Source organism: Scylla paramamosain, chromosome 7 (genome assembly GCF_035594125.1).
Source record: "Scylla paramamosain isolate STU-SP2022 chromosome 7, ASM3559412v1, whole genome shotgun sequence".
Lineage (NCBI taxonomy): Eukaryota > Metazoa > Arthropoda > Malacostraca > Decapoda > Portunidae > Scylla > Scylla paramamosain.
Genome location: NC_087157.1, coordinates 22,973,116 through 22,990,615, shown reverse-complemented (window position 1 = coordinate 22,990,615; position 17,500 = coordinate 22,973,116). Strand labels below are relative to the sequence as shown.

The following is a 17,500-nucleotide window of genomic DNA, read 5'->3' as shown; positions in this document are numbered from 1 at the left end:
ATAAGAGCAATTAAAAGAGTAAAAGAGACGTAAAGTTAACAGATAACGACGAATTACGACCACTACTACTACTACTACTACTACTACTACTACTACTACTATCACTATTAATACTACTACTATTACTACTACTTACTACTACTACTATTACTACTACTACTGCTACTACGGTCACTCTAGGGTTCCTTACGACGCAATGTGTCCTTTGTGTTGAGGAAGAGCAAGGCCAAGGCTCCTCACTCGGACCCCCTCACGTGCACGGTAGCCCGCCAGCAATGCCTGCACGTGGGCGAGGCACTCCATCACGTGTTTCTTGGGGCCCTTGATGTGGAGTTTGCCACGCGGCGAGTCCCAGGTATGGCACACCATGACGCAGAAGCGGCGCGCTAAGTACCGCAGGTGTCTCTCCTTGGCGCCCGCCAGCCTCTCCCTGAACCGGGGAGGCACCACAATGCTGTGTCGCACCAGGCGGTGGGCCTCCTCGCCACCTGCCTCTTGTGCTGTAGTGTCCTCCACAGGGGCCGCTGAGTGCTCCAGGGGGGGGGAACGCTCAGCTGGCCTCTCTGCTGGACGCGAGCCCTCCTCCAGCGCAAGTGGCAGCACCTCCCGCTCCAGAAGAGTCACCGGGACAAACTGTGCCAAAATGTATAGAAGATATTAGCGAAAAACGATGCCTCATAGGGTCTGAAACGGATATGACGGGGACGAGAAGGAAACAGGGAGAGAGAAGGAGGATGAGAAAAAAGAAAGAAGGGATAAAAAATAGAGCTACTACTACTTTTTTTATTTTTATGTAGGAAGGACACTGGCCAAGGGCAACAAAAATCCAATAAAAAAAATATGCCCACTGAAATGCCAGTCCCATAAAAGGGTCAAAGCAGTGGTCAAAAATTGATGAATAAGTGTCTTGAAACCTCCCTCTTGAAGGAATTCAAGTCATAGGAAGGTGGAAATATAGAAGCAGGCAGGGAGTACCAGAGTTTACCAGAGAAAGGGATGAATGACTGAAAATACTGGTTAACTCTTGCGTTAGAGAGGTGGACAGAATAGGGGTGAGAGAAAGAAGAAAGTCTTGTGCAGCGAGGTCGCGGAAGGAGGGGAGGCATGCAGTTGGCAAGATCAGAAGAGCAGTTAGCATGAAAATAGCGGTAGAAGACAGCTAGAGATGCAACATTGCGGCGGTGAGAGAGAGGCTGAAGACAGTCAGTTAGAAGAGAGGAGTTCATGAGACGAAAAGCTTTTGATTCCACCCTGTCTAGAAGAGCAGTATGAGTGGAACCCCCCAGACATGTGAAGCATACTCCATACATGGACGGATAAGGCCCTTGTACTACTACTACTACTACTACTATTACTACTACTACTACTACTACTACTACTACTACTACTACTGCCTGTTGCTGCTGCTGAGGCTGCCGTTGCTTCTACACTGTACTACTAATACTATTACTACTTTCCTCTCTACAGACGACGAGGTGTACGAGTTTAAGTGCTCTGTGGGTCTTCTGTTTGACATCAACAGGCAGATTTGTGACTTCAAGTCTAAAGTATTCAACTGCGACACTCATATACGTAAGTGTATGTGTGTGTGTGTGTGTGTGTGTGTGTGTGTGTGAGTTGTTTTTGAAATTGTATAATGGAGGAGAAAAGAATGTATACAAAAACGTGTATGGGATTTTTTTAGTTCCTGTATTAATTTTTCTCTTTCCTCTCTCTTCCCTATCTCCCGATCAACTTCCCCTCTGTTCCACTCCTTCCTTCCTTCTCCCCTCTCCCCTTAGAGACAACCACTCCCAAGCCCCTGCTGTCCACGGAGGAGCCTATGTGTAACTTCGGGGAGTACGCATGCGCAGACAGAACCTGCCTTCCCTCGGAGCTGTTTTGCGACGGGGAGGTGGACTGCGATGACCAATCTGACGAAGGCTGGTGCGGTAAGTTCCTGTCTGTCTGTTTACTTGTCTGTTTGCTTGTATGTATGTGTGTAAGCTTACCTTACCTCCTAAGGGTCACCAAAGCAGATCAACCTTCTCCTCACCTCGGTCTTCTGCGCCTTCCTGTCACATATATTACACGCATGTTTTCTCTCACTGTATCCATAAATCTTCTTCTTTCTCTCTCTTTATGTGTTTCTCTTGCGGAAAGGTTCATCTCCAGCATTTTCCTCCCCACATACACCTCGTCTTTCCTGACATGCCCAAACCACATCAGTCTCCCGTTTCCAGCTTTGTCTGTAAACCCATACCCATAATGTAGTAAGTACAGTCGGCTTCAAACTTAATGAAGCAACCTTCCTGCCTACATTTCCAGTGAAAGCGACATGTGAACTCTATTTTTTTTTTTTTTTAGTAGGTGATATATGTGGACAAGTGTTATGGCTCTGATGTATTCGTTCCTGATTTTGTCTCGTCTTGTTACTCCTAATGTACTACCTACGTGTCGTTATTTTTCTTGCTTTGGTGTCTGCAGATGCTGACCACGATCCGAACGCGGCCACTCGATGTGACTACTCCAACTGCACCCTACCGGACTGCTTCTGCTCCAGGGACGGCACGCTCATACCTGGCAACATGGAGCCCTCACAGGTTAAAATAAAACAAAAACACTCATAAGAAGCCAACTGGTCATCTTTGTGTCTTTTGAAAACAATCCTAATGAGAGAACCCTGTATAAAAGTTTATTATACTTTTTAATCCCTTATAATTCCCTGTAATCTCAAATAATCACTTCTGAAATCCTTTATGATCCACTCCAACTCTCCCGCAGGTGCCTCAAATGATCACTCTCACCTTCGACGACGCCGTGAACTTCGAGAACTGGAACCTGTACAAACAGATTTTCACGGAGACACGCACGAACCCCAACGGCTGCCCCATCCACGGCACCTTCTACATCTCCCACGAGTACAACAACTACCAGTATGTGCAGCAGCTGTGGAACGAGGGGCACGAGATCGCCGTGCACTCCATCACGTGAGTTGATTGAAGGTGTTGTGCTGGTGCTTTCTCCTCCTCTACCCTCACCACTACTACCATTACTAAAACTGCCAGTACACTACCACCACCACCATCACCACAACCACCACCACCACCACAACCACCGCCACTACTTCTAACTCTCCGCGACAGACACAAGGGCCCTGAAAACTTCTGGACGCACAACGCGACCATCGAGGACTGGTTCGATGAGTTCGTGGGGCAGGCGAACATCATCAACAGATTCGGCGGCGTGAGGATGGAGGACCTGTGGGGTGAGTTACGATTTCCCGCTGTTACGGTTATTGATACTGGTATTATTAGTGTTACTGTTATTGTTACTGTAACTGTTACTGTTACTGTTATTGTTGTTGTTAGTGTTATTCTTGGGATGAGTCACGATTAGGCGGTGTTATTGTTATTGCTATTGCTATTTTTAGTGTTAGTGCTATTGCTATTAGTTGAAGGTGAGACAGCAGATAAAATGAGACAGGTTAGGTGTGAAAACTCAGGAAATACGGAGCAAATATCAACGCTTACCTGAGGCACCTTAAAATCAATGGAATAATCGTTTATTCACTCATTTATTCAATCAGCCAGACAGTCAGTCAATCAGTCATTCAGTCAGTCAGGCAGTCAATCAGTTAGTCAGTCGGTTAGTCATAATCACTCATTTATTAGTTAATTACTTCAGCCAGACATTCAGTTAGTCAGTCAGTCAGTCACTTAATTAATCAGTCAGTTACTCAATCACTCAGTTAGTCAGCCAGCCAGTCAGTGAGTTAATTAATCAATCAATCATTCAGTCAATCAGTCACACACACTCGCTCACACACTCACCACCTGCGCCACCTCATGACAGGAGTGCGTGTGCCTTACCTGCGCGTTGGATGGAACAGACAGTTTATCATGATGCGGGAGTTCGGCTTCGTGTACGACTCGTCCATGGCGGCGCCCTTCTCTAACCCGCCGCTGTGGCCCTACACGATGGACTACAAGATGCCGCACAAGTGTATGGGCACGGGCCAGAGGTGCCCGTCCCGCTCCTTCCCTGGCATTTGGGAACTGGTCCTCAATCAGATGCAGGCAGGGGTGAGTATGGGTGGTAGTGTTTTGGGTTGTATATACTGTACCCTAGGCATATATTAAACAGGAACACATACACATATACGCACACATTATTATTTCTTCTTCTTCTTCTTCTTCTACATCCATCCTTCTCCAACGCGTTCGGTCGTTTGCGTCTCTCTTACCCATTACAAACAAGTCTTCTTTCACTGCACCAATTAACCTTCTTTTAGGTCTTCATCTCTCTCTTTTTTTTTTTTCTTCTTTCTCCTGCCGGGTAGATACATCTCCAGCATCCTCATTCTCACACACTCCTCGTCTCTCTCCTCTTAACATGCCTAAACCACCTCAGTCTCTCTCGTCTCTAGCTTTGTCCATAAACCGACGTACATGCACACACACACACACACACACACACACACACACACACACACACACACACACACACACCAAAAAAAATAACTAAATAACTGACTACAATACTAAGAAAACAAGAAAATAAAGTCATTACGATCACCACCACCACCACCACCATCACTACCACTACCACTACCACTACCACCACCACCACTACTCCCGTCACCAACATCAGCGCCTTCCTCAGGAGTACTACTGCGCCATGATGGACCAGTGCCCACCCACCATCGACGAGGATGACGTGTACGACATGCTGATGCACAACTTCAAGCGCCACTACGACACCAACAGGGCGCCGCTCGGCCTCTACTTCCACACCATTTGGTTCAAGGTCAAGCACAACGTGAGGGGCATCAAGGTGAGGCAGAGAGAGAGAGAGAGAGAGAGAGAGAGAGAGAGAGAGAGAGAGAGAGAGAGAGAGAGATGAGGGGAGGAGGCGCTTATTGAGGAAGAATCAGCGTGTATGGACAAATAGCAATACTTACCTGAGATACCTCTAAAGGAATTAGGCAGTCATTCAGGCAACCAGTCAGTCAGTCGCTCATTCACTCACTTATTTGTTTATTTATTGATTTATCCATTCATTCAGTAAGTCAATATTTCAGTCAATCAGGGTGTGTGGATATGGAAAGTGAAGGGAGGCAAGAGTAAAAGAAATATTTAGGAAGAGGATAAGAGAAAAGAGTAATGTGGATAAAAAGAGGAATGAGTAAAGGAAGGATGGAAGGATGGATGAAAGAAAGGAAAGAAGGTATAGGGAGAGAAAAAAATGGAGGAAAAGCGAGGGAGAAGGGGTAAGTGGAGGAAAGAACAAATGGGAAAGAGGGAAAAAAGATGGGACAAATGAGGTAGATATACTCTTACAACATCAACAACAGGTACTACTACTACTGCTACTACTACTACTACTACTACTACTACTACTACTACTACTACTACTACTACTACTACTACTACTACTACTTCCTTCCTACCTATCCACCACCACCACCACCACCACCACCACTAGTCCCCTCCCCTGACAGCGTTTCCTGGACGAGGTGAGGAAGCTTCCTGACGTGTGGATCGTCAACAACCAGGAGGTGATCAAGTGGATGAGGGAACCCACACCCAACTCTCAACTGGCAAGCTTCGAACCCTGGAAATGCCAGCAGCAGGTGAGTCTTATATCCATGTGCCTTGCCTCTCTTGTCTCTTTCGTTAACTGTCAGCTCTATAGTTTCCCTTTTTTCCCCTTTCTTTTTCTTTTTCAGATTTTTCTTCTTTACTTCTCTCTTTTTGTGTAATCCATACATTTTTAACGTTGTTTCATTCTTAGTGCTTTTTTCTCTTCTTTTATTCTTTTTTTTCTTTGACATGTTTTCATCTTATTTTCTTATACTTTGCGTGTCTCTCTTCTAATGCGTTCTTTTTCTTTTTTTTTTCTTAGTTTGTTTTTTTATTTTCATTTTATTTTTCCTTTTGTACTTCTCTAGTGTATTTTTTCTTTTCCTGTTCTTTTGCATTTCTTTTCATCTTTTTCCTGGCTTTTTCCTTTATTTTTCTTCCATCTTTATTGCTTTATTTATTTTTTTTATCTTATTCTATCATTTCTCCTTTTTTTCTTTTGGAGGGTTTCGTCCTTAGGTTTTTTTTCTGATTTTCTCTTTTTTTTCCTCAATATCTTTCTTCTCTACACAGTTCACACCTACAGCACCATTACACTTCACTAAACATTCCTCACTTCTTTAAACAGCTATACCTATCAATATACACCTTCATAATACCACCAATATCATCACAGGCTTTAACTATTCTTTAACTACACACTAGACATCAAACACTGCCATTCATATACAAAATCCTCCTTCAAATACACTCATACACTCCTGAAGCACTTCTCAGGTTGTGTACAGCTTGTCTTCCGGGTTCCCACTCCTGCAGTCTGCCTTGTATTTGCCACCCATGCAAGCGCCGCAGATCTGCCTACCTTGCAAGCCTCACACATTCGCTGGCCTTATGTATGTGACAGCGAGGCTCGTCTCACAGCACCTCGCGCAATAAAAGTCAAAGGAAAGAAGACGTCAGTGAATGAGTGTGTAACTTCACGTGTGTGCGTTTGAGTTGACGGTGGAAAGGTTTATGTTTGCGCGCACTCACACACATTATTTTCTTAACTCCTTCTGCGGGGAACAATTCTGTTTATTTAGGTTATAGATTCCTTTGGAATTCTGTAATTAGTTTGTCAGTATGTGTGTGATTTTGTTTCTCTGTTTGTCTGGCTGGCTGGCTGGCTGGCTCGCTGTCTTGCTGACTGGCTGTCTAGTTGGCTGGTTAGCTGTCTCTGTCTATCTGTCTGTATGTCTGCCTGCCCGCCTGTGTGTGTGTGTGTGTGTGTGTTTGTGTGTAATGAATCTCACACACGGCCACCTCGCTCACTGCACTAGTTAGCATATCTTTATATTATAAACAATGGATTTTTCATTTGACAACAAAAGTTGACGACATCCCTCCGTGAAGTTCCGATTGACAATGCAGACGGAAAAAGACGACGGAACGAGCTAAAAGTTGACGTATAAAGTTGGAGTTGACGTATAAAGTTGATGAAAAATGTGTTAATGTGCTGGCGCCTTTAACACCCTTGTCTTACGCACAGTCACCCTACCAGCCACGCCCTCGGAGCCTCAACCGCGCCTGTTTATATTCTCCGATGCAGACTGGCAGAGAGGGTGAGTGACCTCCGCCTAACACGAGGTCAACGACTTGGCGCCTAATGTACTTTGGCAGCCACGTCAGGCTTTCCTCCCTGCTTCCCTCCGTCATTAGAAACACCCCATGGCTTGCTGCTGCTTCTGCTGTTGTTATTATTGCTGCTGCTGCTGCTGCTGCTGCTGCTGTTGTTGTTGTTGTTGTTGTTGTTGTTGTTGTTGTTGTTGTTGTTGTTGTTGTTGTTGTTGTTGTTGTTGTTGTTGTGGAGTGAAATCAAACATCCTGTCAAGGACCTAAACATCTGCTGCTACTTGAAACTCCCTCTCCTAACTCTTAAGCAGACATATTGTAACAACTTACGAGGTTAATCTTTTGTCTCTAATCACACTCCCTTCCTTCATTAAAGATATCCATTAAGTGATGTCTCTGTTAATCATGACAAACATATACTTACACTAGAAGCATTTATTCATTTACTTATTTGTTTATTTATTATTTTCATCTCTCTATTATTTACTTATTTGTTTATTTGTTTATTTATTTACCTGTTTATTTATTATGTATTTATTTATTTATTTATTTATTTATTTATTTATTTATTTATTTATCTATCTATCTATCTTTCTAATTAGTTAGTTAGTTAGTTAGTTAATTGGTTAGTTGCTTAGTTAGTAAGTTAATTAGTTAATTGCTTAGTTAGATAGTTAATCAGTTAGCTGCTTAGTTACAGTAATTACTTAGGTGTAGCTAACCAGCTTTCACTAATCTTACGTGCTTTCCTTTTCCTCTCCTCTTTTCCCTCTTCCCCACCCCAAGATCGCCCCTGAGGACAAGGCGTGCAGCATTCCCAAGGCGTGCAAGCTGAAGAACCGCATGCTACGTGGGGACAGGTACCTGCACACCTGCTTCGAGTGTCCCGACGTGTACCCATGGCTCAAGAACGAGTTTGGCCTAAGACTTTAAGCGACCAAAACAAGGTGAGGAAACACGAGGACACAGAATAAGACACGACAAATTTGGCCTGAGACTTTAAAGGCCCGTATTCTGAAACGCTCTGCTCTTTCACCACGACAATTTTCAAAGGCCACAGAGATGAGTAACAGGATTCTCAAGAATGTTTCTCCTGTCGATAATGTAGAAATCTTATTAATCTGTAACTACAATTATAAAACACACTTAAAAAAAAAAAAACCGTGTAACTTTAAGTATAGTTGTTTGAAAGTACTGGAGCTGCGGCGAAGGTTTCAGAATATAGTTCTTAAGCGGCCAGACAGGACGAGGACGAGGGCACGAGGAAGGACAGGATAAGGACATGACGAGTACCCAAGAACGTGTGACCTAAGACGTGACTCAAGGACAGGACAAGGACGCAAGGAGGACATTGAGACCGAGGCAGATTAGAATGATGAATGATTGATTGATTTAATGGCGCCGCACTAGTAAATTAGAGAAAAGGGTTAAGAATGATACTTTCCTGAATGTTTTCCTCAATGAATTTATGTTTTCTGTACGTCAGTCTGTCACCATCTCCTTGGCATCAACAGGTATCACAAAACGCTCACGATACTGATGAAAATAGAATAACTTAATTTCCAGATAATAAAACAAGGTAAGAATAAACTGATGGTCTGCAAATGTTTCAGGTAAAATGAAAAGAACAAAAAATATGGTCATGAGATACACTAATTCAGTAATGTTGAGAAAAAAACCTTAGTAGAAATTTTTTTTAATTCGTTTTTACTTAATATAGCATTCGAAGTAAGATTTAGTTTATAGTTACTCGTAGTGGAAGAAATAGTCAAGCACTTATACGTAAGCCATTACTGCTAACAGATCATGAGGTTCTCTAGTTCATTATTGTTAGAAATTCCAGTACTAGTTCAAGTGTGTGGATCGTGGTGGCGGAAAAAAAAAAAAAAAACAGAATGAAGCAGTTTTATTTTTTTATTTATTTTTTATTAATTATCATCTTTTATTTATTTATTTTATTTATTTTTCTTTATTTCTCCACCGTTTCGACAAACACTATTCCCTCTAAACACCGCTTGTCGAAACCTAAAAGAAATCAAGACCTGCTGATTAACCGTGTTTCCTCACCACCACAGTCCGCACGCTTGTCTAGTCAACGCAACTACTGCAAGTAAATTAGTGAATGCGTCTTGTAACACTGAATTCTCAAAATGTTTAGACAGACATCATAGCGGAAAGATATGATGTAATAAAACTTTGGTGTCATGTCATATTCACTTTTGTTGTTGTTTTGTTGTTGTTGTAGTTGCTTTAGAGTTAGCAACCTATGTTACTTAGCACCTATGTTTATTTCATTTTTTCTTCTTAAAAGATAAACAGAAGGGATATCACGAATAGATGTGAATGACTGAAAAGTTATCCGTCCTGCCATGTTCCTAAGGATGCTGTCGAGAATGTCAAAAGAGAAGGAGAGAGCGGGGAAAAAGTTAAATCGCCTTAGTGATTTATTTCTTTTTTTTTTTTAGAAATGTATTAATATTTTGTAAGATCTTACTTTTTCGTTTCGGTGCATGGTGAAAATGAAAGACTTCAAGTAAAAAAATTGTCATTTTCCAAATTGTCCATTCCTTTCTTTTCTTTATCTTCTTTTCTCTTTTTTTTCAGTGCATGGTCAAAATGAAGATTAAATGCTTAGAAAAAAGTAAAATTTATCGACTTGATAAGGAAACTGTTATTACTATACCAGTATTTTCTAGTTTGACTATTATTATTATTATTATTATTATTATTATTATTATTATTATTATTATCCGTTGCATGGCTAAGTTAAGAGCAAATAGCGAGCTTTTTCTTTATCAGTAATTCTGTAACTCGTCGTCTGTGCCTGTGTGTGCCCATCTGTGTTTCTCCTGCGCCAATTGTGTATTATGGAGTACTGCCCTGTTATTTCCTTCTTATGTATTGTTATCTTGTTTTATTTTATTTTATTTTTTCTACATATTGTTATCTTGTTTAATTTTGTTGTTATTTCTTTTTCATCGGCCAGTTTGTCGTCTTCCGCTTTCGTTTCTGCGTATTACTTGTAAAGTTTTTAAATATTCGCTTTTAGTATTATTATTTCGTTTGTTTTGTAAATAGCTTACCACTGTTATTGTTTTGTGCATTAAACTTCTATGAGCAATTTTTTCGAGTCTTTTTTTTTTTCTGTGGATCCGACGACAAGTAAAGTTCATAATATTCTCATTTGTAAAAAAAAAAAAAAAAAACTCATTTGTGTAGTATCTAAAATGATTATTCTTATCACACATCATACGCAAATTTAAGAGACATTGGCACACTCCAGATTGTATAGAATAGTTCCCTAAATCATTATTCATCTTCCATATTGTCTCTGTCGGTAGATGTCAATGTTTAGAGGAAATATATACGTTTATTATTTAGATAATGCAGAATGTTGGAAGAGAACTACTGCTAAATGTGAGGATAAGACAGATGAGATTTATGGATGTAATGAGAAAGTGAGAGATTGAGAACCTAAGAGGAATCCCAGGTAGAAGAGCACGAGGCAAACAAAGATGAAAAAAAGTACATGGATGAAATAACGAAAGGAGTGGGAAATGGAAGCAAGGGTGGACATCTGCTACAGATGACCAGAGAGAGAGAGAGAGAGAGAGAGAGAGAGAGAGAGAGAGAGAGAGAGAGAGAGAGAGAGGTGGCATTCTATGGTCGCCAACGTCTGAGGGCACGGCACCTCGGTAGGGTAAGGTAATGGATGACCTGTGAATGTAAGAATATTCATATTTGATTTATTTTGTTCTATGTATCAGTAGATCACAGCGTATTCCCTCACCCTGTATATGAAATGTCTACCTTCATTCTCATGTGATACAGTACTTATAAATGTAGAAGGGGACTTGAAACACAGGATTAGAATACTTATCATAGTTTCCCACTTCATTCGAAACTTTCTCTGGTCCCCGTGTCAGTGGATCACGTTTTCTCTCACCCGCTCAGCTGTTCTTGTCCCGGGAATCATTGCCACGAATTCTCAGCCAAACACACGCTTCAATACTTAATAAACATCTTACCCAGCCATACAAATAGACAGGCAAACACATCAACAAGCACAAATACAACTCAAGAGATCCATGATAAATATATACATAGGCTGGAAACGTGAATAACTGTAGGAAAACTATAAAATAATCGATTAAACCATAACTAGCAACTCATTCATTCATTGGCGGTGATGCTGGCGGGGAGGCGGCGGGCTACGGACCATCCATCATAATATTGCCTTTTTCTGTGATACCGTGAAGTGTGGCGTGCCTGAAACTGTGTCCCTCTAGTGTGTCGAGTCTTGCGTCGTGGGTGAGCGAGCTGAGTGAAGGAGATCACTGTGGGAGGAGAGAGAGAGGAGGGAAGAGCGAGCCAGTGGTTGTGGGGTGGGCAGAGGCGGGCTGGTTCGAAGTAAAGCAGAGGACACATCTCAGCTCCTGTCCCCGTGGTCTGTGGGTGACGCCGGGTTGCCTCAGCTACCGGGTAAGTACTATGGTTTATTATGCTCATAACGTGCGTACTACACCTGGCCTGGGAGTGTGTGTGCATGCCAGCCTCTCTGCCCGTGTGTGTGTGTGTGTGTGTGTGTTCCCCTGTGGCCATGACCTTCACCCCGGGCTGCGGTGGTGTACTGGGACTGCATTGTGGAGTGGTGTTAGTCTCAAAGGATCTGCCTTGTCGGGGGTTGGAGCAGCTGAGTAGCCTAACCCAAGGGCGGCGGGTATATCTAGCTGGCTACACCCGCCCGCCCGCCCACACACACACACACACACACACACATGCAGCAGCGTCTGGTGATGGCGGTGGCTGGCTGGAGTAAGGCAGGGCGGTGGTTGGCAGTGGTGATAGATTTAATAAAGCTGTTGATTTATGCCACACCATCACAGCTACGCGTATAATTAGATGACTATAATGTTTTCGCGCATACCTCTCCTTCCTGCCTTCCTTTCCTCACTTCTGTAGGAGCGAAGTGGTGGTGGTGGTGATGCTGAAGTCCTGTGTGTGTGTGTGTGTGTGTGGAAAGGAGAAAGAACGGGACAGTGAGTGTGTAAATTCATTGCATTATATACACGACTGGTAAAATAGAGGTCGGTTGATTTATAACAAGCTGTATGTCACTAGGCTACCAGGTTTTAAATCACTGTTATTAATTCCATTCCAATTGTCACACCTTCCCATTATAAACAGGAGAGGAAAAAAAAAAGACACCATTCACCATTACTTTCCCGACGCTTGTATTTTTTTTTCCGTCAAGCTAAATTTCTTCAGACATAAATAATCCCTCTTCCCAACCTCTCTCACACATACACTATTTATAAACACATAATCAGCTCGGTGTTAAATCTAGTAGTGGAATGTTCGTGATCCAACTCTTATCCTCCCTCCTTCCCTCCCTGTCCCTCCACTGCCAGACACAGTTCTCCGCCTCTCTCACTCTCCCCCCCTCTCCACTGCCTCTTCCCATGTGCCTCCTTACCCTTCACTCCTCCCCTCACACCGCTCCACCACTCCCAGCCTTCCCATCTCTCCCTTCGTTCTCTAGTTGCAACTAACGGAGGTGTAGTGGGTCCAGGAGCGCCTTGGCATCCCTCCAGCTATTTTACCCAACGAAGAAACTGACGCCCTGTGGCCCTGGATCGACGCCCACGTAGGCTGCAGTCAAGCTTCCCTCCTCCCTTCTCAAACATTCAAACCGGCTGACTGCAGTGTGTTTTTCCCGCCTTGCTTGAAGTCTGTCGCGAAGTGGATGTCAAATCTTGTAAATATTGTTTCTTTTACCATATTAGACAGATTTTAGCATAAGGTAGTGCGTTAAATAAGTAGTATATATCAAGAAACTCGTGATGGTGAATGAAGTTACTCGTTTGTTTGTCGTTAAGAATAATAATATGTAAACAAACTTAACTATAATTGTTTTGTTAGAGATTAAAACGAACAAATGCACGAATAATGTCTATTGACAGGCGTTAATTAGAGGCAGATCTGATAAGGCACGAACAAAATAAAAGCTTTGCCAGCAGTTTCTTGAATTTAGGAATAGATTTTCTTGTCGCTCCTCGCTGTCATCATTGTCTTCCTCCTCCTCCTCCTCCTCCTCCTCCTCCTCTTCTTCTTCTTCTTCTTCTTCTTCTTCTTCTTCTTCTTCTTCTTCTTCTTCTTCTTCTATAATTGGTCATACGGAGAGGAAATACAACAGGCCAGCACAACTCTGCATATCGCAGCCTTATTACCAAGCCACGCACTGTACTAACACCACCCACTCGCACGTAGAAGTAAAAGGAAACCTGATCCTGGCCTGCGTGAAGCTTATGTCAAACAAAGACGCAGGAAGGCTGGCTGACGGGATACTAGAGAGCACGTATGGGAGAGAGAGAGAGAGAGAGAGAGAGAGAGAGAGAGAGAGAGAGAGAGAGAGAGAGAGAGAGAGAGAGAGAGAGAGAGAGAGAGGAGGAGGAGAATATGCAGTTACTAGTGTGGTTCTCGTGGTGTTGCTATAGTCCCACACATTCTTACGTAATGCAATGCTGGTCAGCCTGGGAATGGAGAGAACATTGTTTACTTGGTGGCGAATTCTGTACGTGTGTGTGTGTGTGTGTGTGTGTGTGTGTGTGTGTGTGTGTGTGTGTGTGTTGCCGAGGGAAGAAGTATGCGGAAAAAGACCTCGCACGAAGGAAATGAGAGCGAGGTAAAAGGAGTGCGTCTTGAATTGGATTAAGGTCATACTAGGAAAAGAAACAGATTTTACATGCGCGTGGTCGAGGTGCTACTGGTGATGGTAGTGGTGGTGGTGGTGCGTGTGAAAGGTGTGGAGTCAGCAACATCGCCATCACTGACTGTCCCTTGAAACGCCGGCCAGGTAAGACGGGTGAAAAGAGGCCCTGAAAACGTCGATGAAAGAGAGTAAACCGCCCGGAAAACCAGAGCGAGGTGTAAGAAGACTGATGTGAACGAAACGATAGAGGAACGACACGCCTGAAGAATGTTCCCGTTTTATACCTTTATTCATAATCGGTTTTTACGTTTGTGTTTTCTGATGGTGTTTGTAGTTTTCTTCATTACTCGAAATGTCTGAGTATATAGATGCGATATAGACACGAGTATATTGATAATTTGAGTTGAAAACTACATTAAATACTGAAAATCCTTAGAAGCACCTGCAATATGAAATACAACGAAAAAAAAAAATAATGTTTTCAAGGTGTCAGAAAACAAAGCAAAACAAAACAAAACAACAAAAACAAGGACGAACGTGTATAAAAATAAATGCACCGCTTCTTGAGTGACCAGTCTTCAAAAATCTTAGGTCCGACCATTTGAGAGAGAGAGAGAGAGAGAGAGAGAGAGAGAGAGAGAGAGAGAGAGAGAGAGAGAGAGAGAGAGAGACTTCCAGTCGAAAATATTAATACGTAGGTCCCTTTATGGGTTCTCAAGGCGCCTCCATTGCCCCTGAGAGAGAGAGAGAGAGAGAGAGAGAGAGAGAGAGCAATGGTATAGTGGGGGGCCGCTTCAGTGTCCCCAGCGGCGCCCCTCTTTGTTACGAGCATCACCACACCGTACCACCGCAGTCCTTGTCCTCTTCGTCCTGCCTCAGCCTGTCGCATCCCATCCCTGCAGTAAAACATTAGTAGCGTTTTCTTCATTTCCATGGACAGTAGAAGTCAGATAATGAATGAAGCTTTAGCGAACTGCATTGCCGACCCCCCTCGCTAGGCCCCAGAAGTCCAGCCCTCCTAGTCCCTCCCTCCCACCGGTCCTCTACCTCTCCCCCGAGTCCCAAGCTAGCCAGTCACCCTCTCCCTCTCCCTCCCAGTGTTGCCAGATCGGTATTTATCCCTCTGCTCTGTGTGTATGTGTGTGTGTGTGTGTGTGTGTCGGCGGCGCGGGAAGGAAGTATGGCATTTCCTGTAACTCAACACTATTTTCTTAGTTCTTAGCTAAGCGTTCGTGTCTACGTGTGTGTGTGTGTGTGTGTGTGTGTGTGTGTGTGTGTGTGTGTGTGTGTGTGTGTGTGTGTTATTTTTTCCTTCTTTTTAATTACTTTTGTAAGTTTTGGTTATGAGAGAGAGAGAGAGAGAGAGAGAGAGAGAGAGAGAGAGAGAGAGAGAGAGAGAGAGAGAGAGAGAGAAAGCAATGAGGCTATGCAATATAAAGACATGGCATAACACACACACACACACACACACACTGACGTGGTGGGGGCGGAGGGCGTGTTGTGGTGGCCTACTCGCAGTCTTACATACACACACGAGGTGACCCGCTATAAGTGCTGTTGCCTCTCTCTCTCTCTCTCTCTCTCTCTCTCTCTCTCTCTCTCTCTCTCTCTCTCTCTCTCTCTGATACCTCGACATATTTTTCTTTTTGTCTCTTGGTTGCCTTCCTATATTTTTCTTCTTCTTCTTCTTCTCTTCTTCTTCTTCTTCTTCTTCTTCTTCTTCTTCTTCTTCTTCTTCTTCTTCTTCTTCTTTACCTTCTCCCCCTCTTTATCTTCTTTACATCCTTTTATATATTTTCTTCATTCCCTCCTCAAAACTGAAAGTCATTCCAAATTAATCTGTTAAAATGCGCCTCATTTTCTTGTGGTGTATTTTTACTACCCACGTAAATTTTATGGCTTATGCTTATTTTTCATACTGAGGTTCATTTCGTATGCAGAGACTAGAGGGAATTCATCTGAAGTGATTCCAAATTCTGTAGGTATGTAATATATATATATATATATATATATATATATATATATATATATATATATATATATATATATATATATATATATATATATATATATATATATATATATATATATATATATATATTTTTTTTTTTTTTTCTTTCTTTTTCTCGCGTGATATTGATATTGTTTAATTGTTTACGGGATTAGATTTCAATTATCGTTTTCTTAAGTGCGTTTATTATATATATATATATATATATATATATATATATATATATATATATATATATATATATATATATATATATGTATATATATTGATAATGACCTTAAGGAAAGTAATAGAAATAGACATGACCAGGGAAAAAGACAGTGCATATCGTGTGATTGGGATCTTGAGGGCCTTGAATCAATAGCTTTATCCTATTCACTTTTCAGACAAAATTTTCCCTTCACTACCTAGCATAATGTTTTGGACACTATTGATAGGCCAAACTCTTGTAGATATTTCTACACCGTAAAAGGACAAAATCAATCTGTTTTCCTCACTTTTCTCTCTCCTTTCTCAATGCAAACAATTTTTACAGTGCTAGGAAGGGAAACCAAAGACGACTAAAGCAGCAAAAGGGCGATTGGATGATTGTTTTCCATAGTAAGTCTTACAGTATTTTTGTTGACTGGCTGACTGGGTCTCTCTCACTCTCTCTCTCTCTCTCTCTCTCTCTCTCTCTCTCTCTCTCTCTCTCTCTCTCTCTCTCTCTCTCTCTCTCTCTCTCTCTGGTTTTGTTTGTTGTTCTTACTCGTTCGTGGAAATCAACACTTTTGAGAGTAATGAGAGAAAAAGTAAATACAAAGATAAATTGGTGAATGTTTAGGGATACAAGGAAAAATGTAACTAGGCTTGCCAAGAATTAGACAAAAGGGAAGAAGGAAAGAAAGACGGAAAGCGATAAAAGATGGTGTTACGGCATTATAGAGAATTATGAGAGAGTTGTTTTTGTAAATATTTGTATATATTTTGATCTGTTTATTTATATTATATCCTTATTATGTTTATTTTGTTTGCTTTTGTTTGTATGTATGATTGTTTGTGTGCATGTACAGTATTTACGAGTATGTATGTATTCTGGAAAGATAATGAAAAGAAAATCAATAGCAAGAACTATATATATATATATATATATATTATATATATATATATATATATATATATATATATATATATATATATATATATATGTATATATATATGTATATATATATATATATATATATATATATATATATATATATATATATATATATATATATAAATATATATATATATATATATATATATATATGTATATATATATGTATATATATATATATATATATATATATATATATATATATATATATATATATATAAATATTATAATATATATATATATATATATATATATATATATATATATATATATAACAACTACAACAACTACAACAACAACAATAACAACAATAATAATAATAATAATAATAATAATAATAATAATAATGGAACACATGAAGACCTCCATTCCAATCATTCTATCCTCCTCCTCCACAACCCTCCCCCTTCCCTTTCCATTCCTTTCCTCTTGTCCCTTCCCCTTCCCTCCCCCTCTCCTCCCCA

The 17,500-nt window shown here is 41.3% G+C and overlaps 2 protein-coding genes across 3 annotated transcripts in view; both read left to right on the top strand.

The window, feature by feature from the left end:
- LOC135102229 (chitin deacetylase 1-like) overlaps positions 1-10,302 on the top strand; it is a 19,304-nt gene extending 9,002 nt beyond the window's left edge. Inside the window, exons 3-12 of one of the 2 annotated variants that reach the window (XM_064007097.1) lie at positions 1,468-1,572; positions 1,782-1,931; positions 2,467-2,582; positions 2,764-2,969; positions 3,126-3,247; positions 3,835-4,064; positions 4,645-4,815; positions 5,483-5,614; positions 7,962-8,122; positions 9,780-10,302. In XM_064007097.1, coding sequence (XP_063863167.1) covers positions 1,468-1,572; positions 1,782-1,931; positions 2,467-2,582; positions 2,764-2,969; positions 3,126-3,247; positions 3,835-4,064; positions 4,645-4,815; positions 5,483-5,614; positions 7,962-8,108 — 1,379 coding nt within the window. In that variant the 3' untranslated portion in view covers positions 8,109-8,122; positions 9,780-10,302. Of the gene's footprint in view, positions 1-1,467; positions 1,573-1,781; positions 1,932-2,466; positions 2,583-2,763; positions 2,970-3,125; positions 3,248-3,834; positions 4,065-4,644; positions 4,816-5,482; positions 5,615-7,961 lie in introns of both variants that reach the window. The other variant, XM_064007098.1, reaches the window with a different exon arrangement.
- A 1,054-nt stretch (positions 10,303-11,356) lies between these two features.
- LOC135102230 (cyclin-dependent kinase 6-like) overlaps positions 11,357-17,500 on the top strand; it is a 164,750-nt gene continuing 158,606 nt past the window's right edge. Inside the window, exon 1 of the mRNA XM_064007101.1 lies at positions 11,357-11,657. The gene's annotated coding sequence lies outside the window, so the exon portion shown is untranslated. The remainder of the gene's footprint in view (positions 11,658-17,500) is intronic.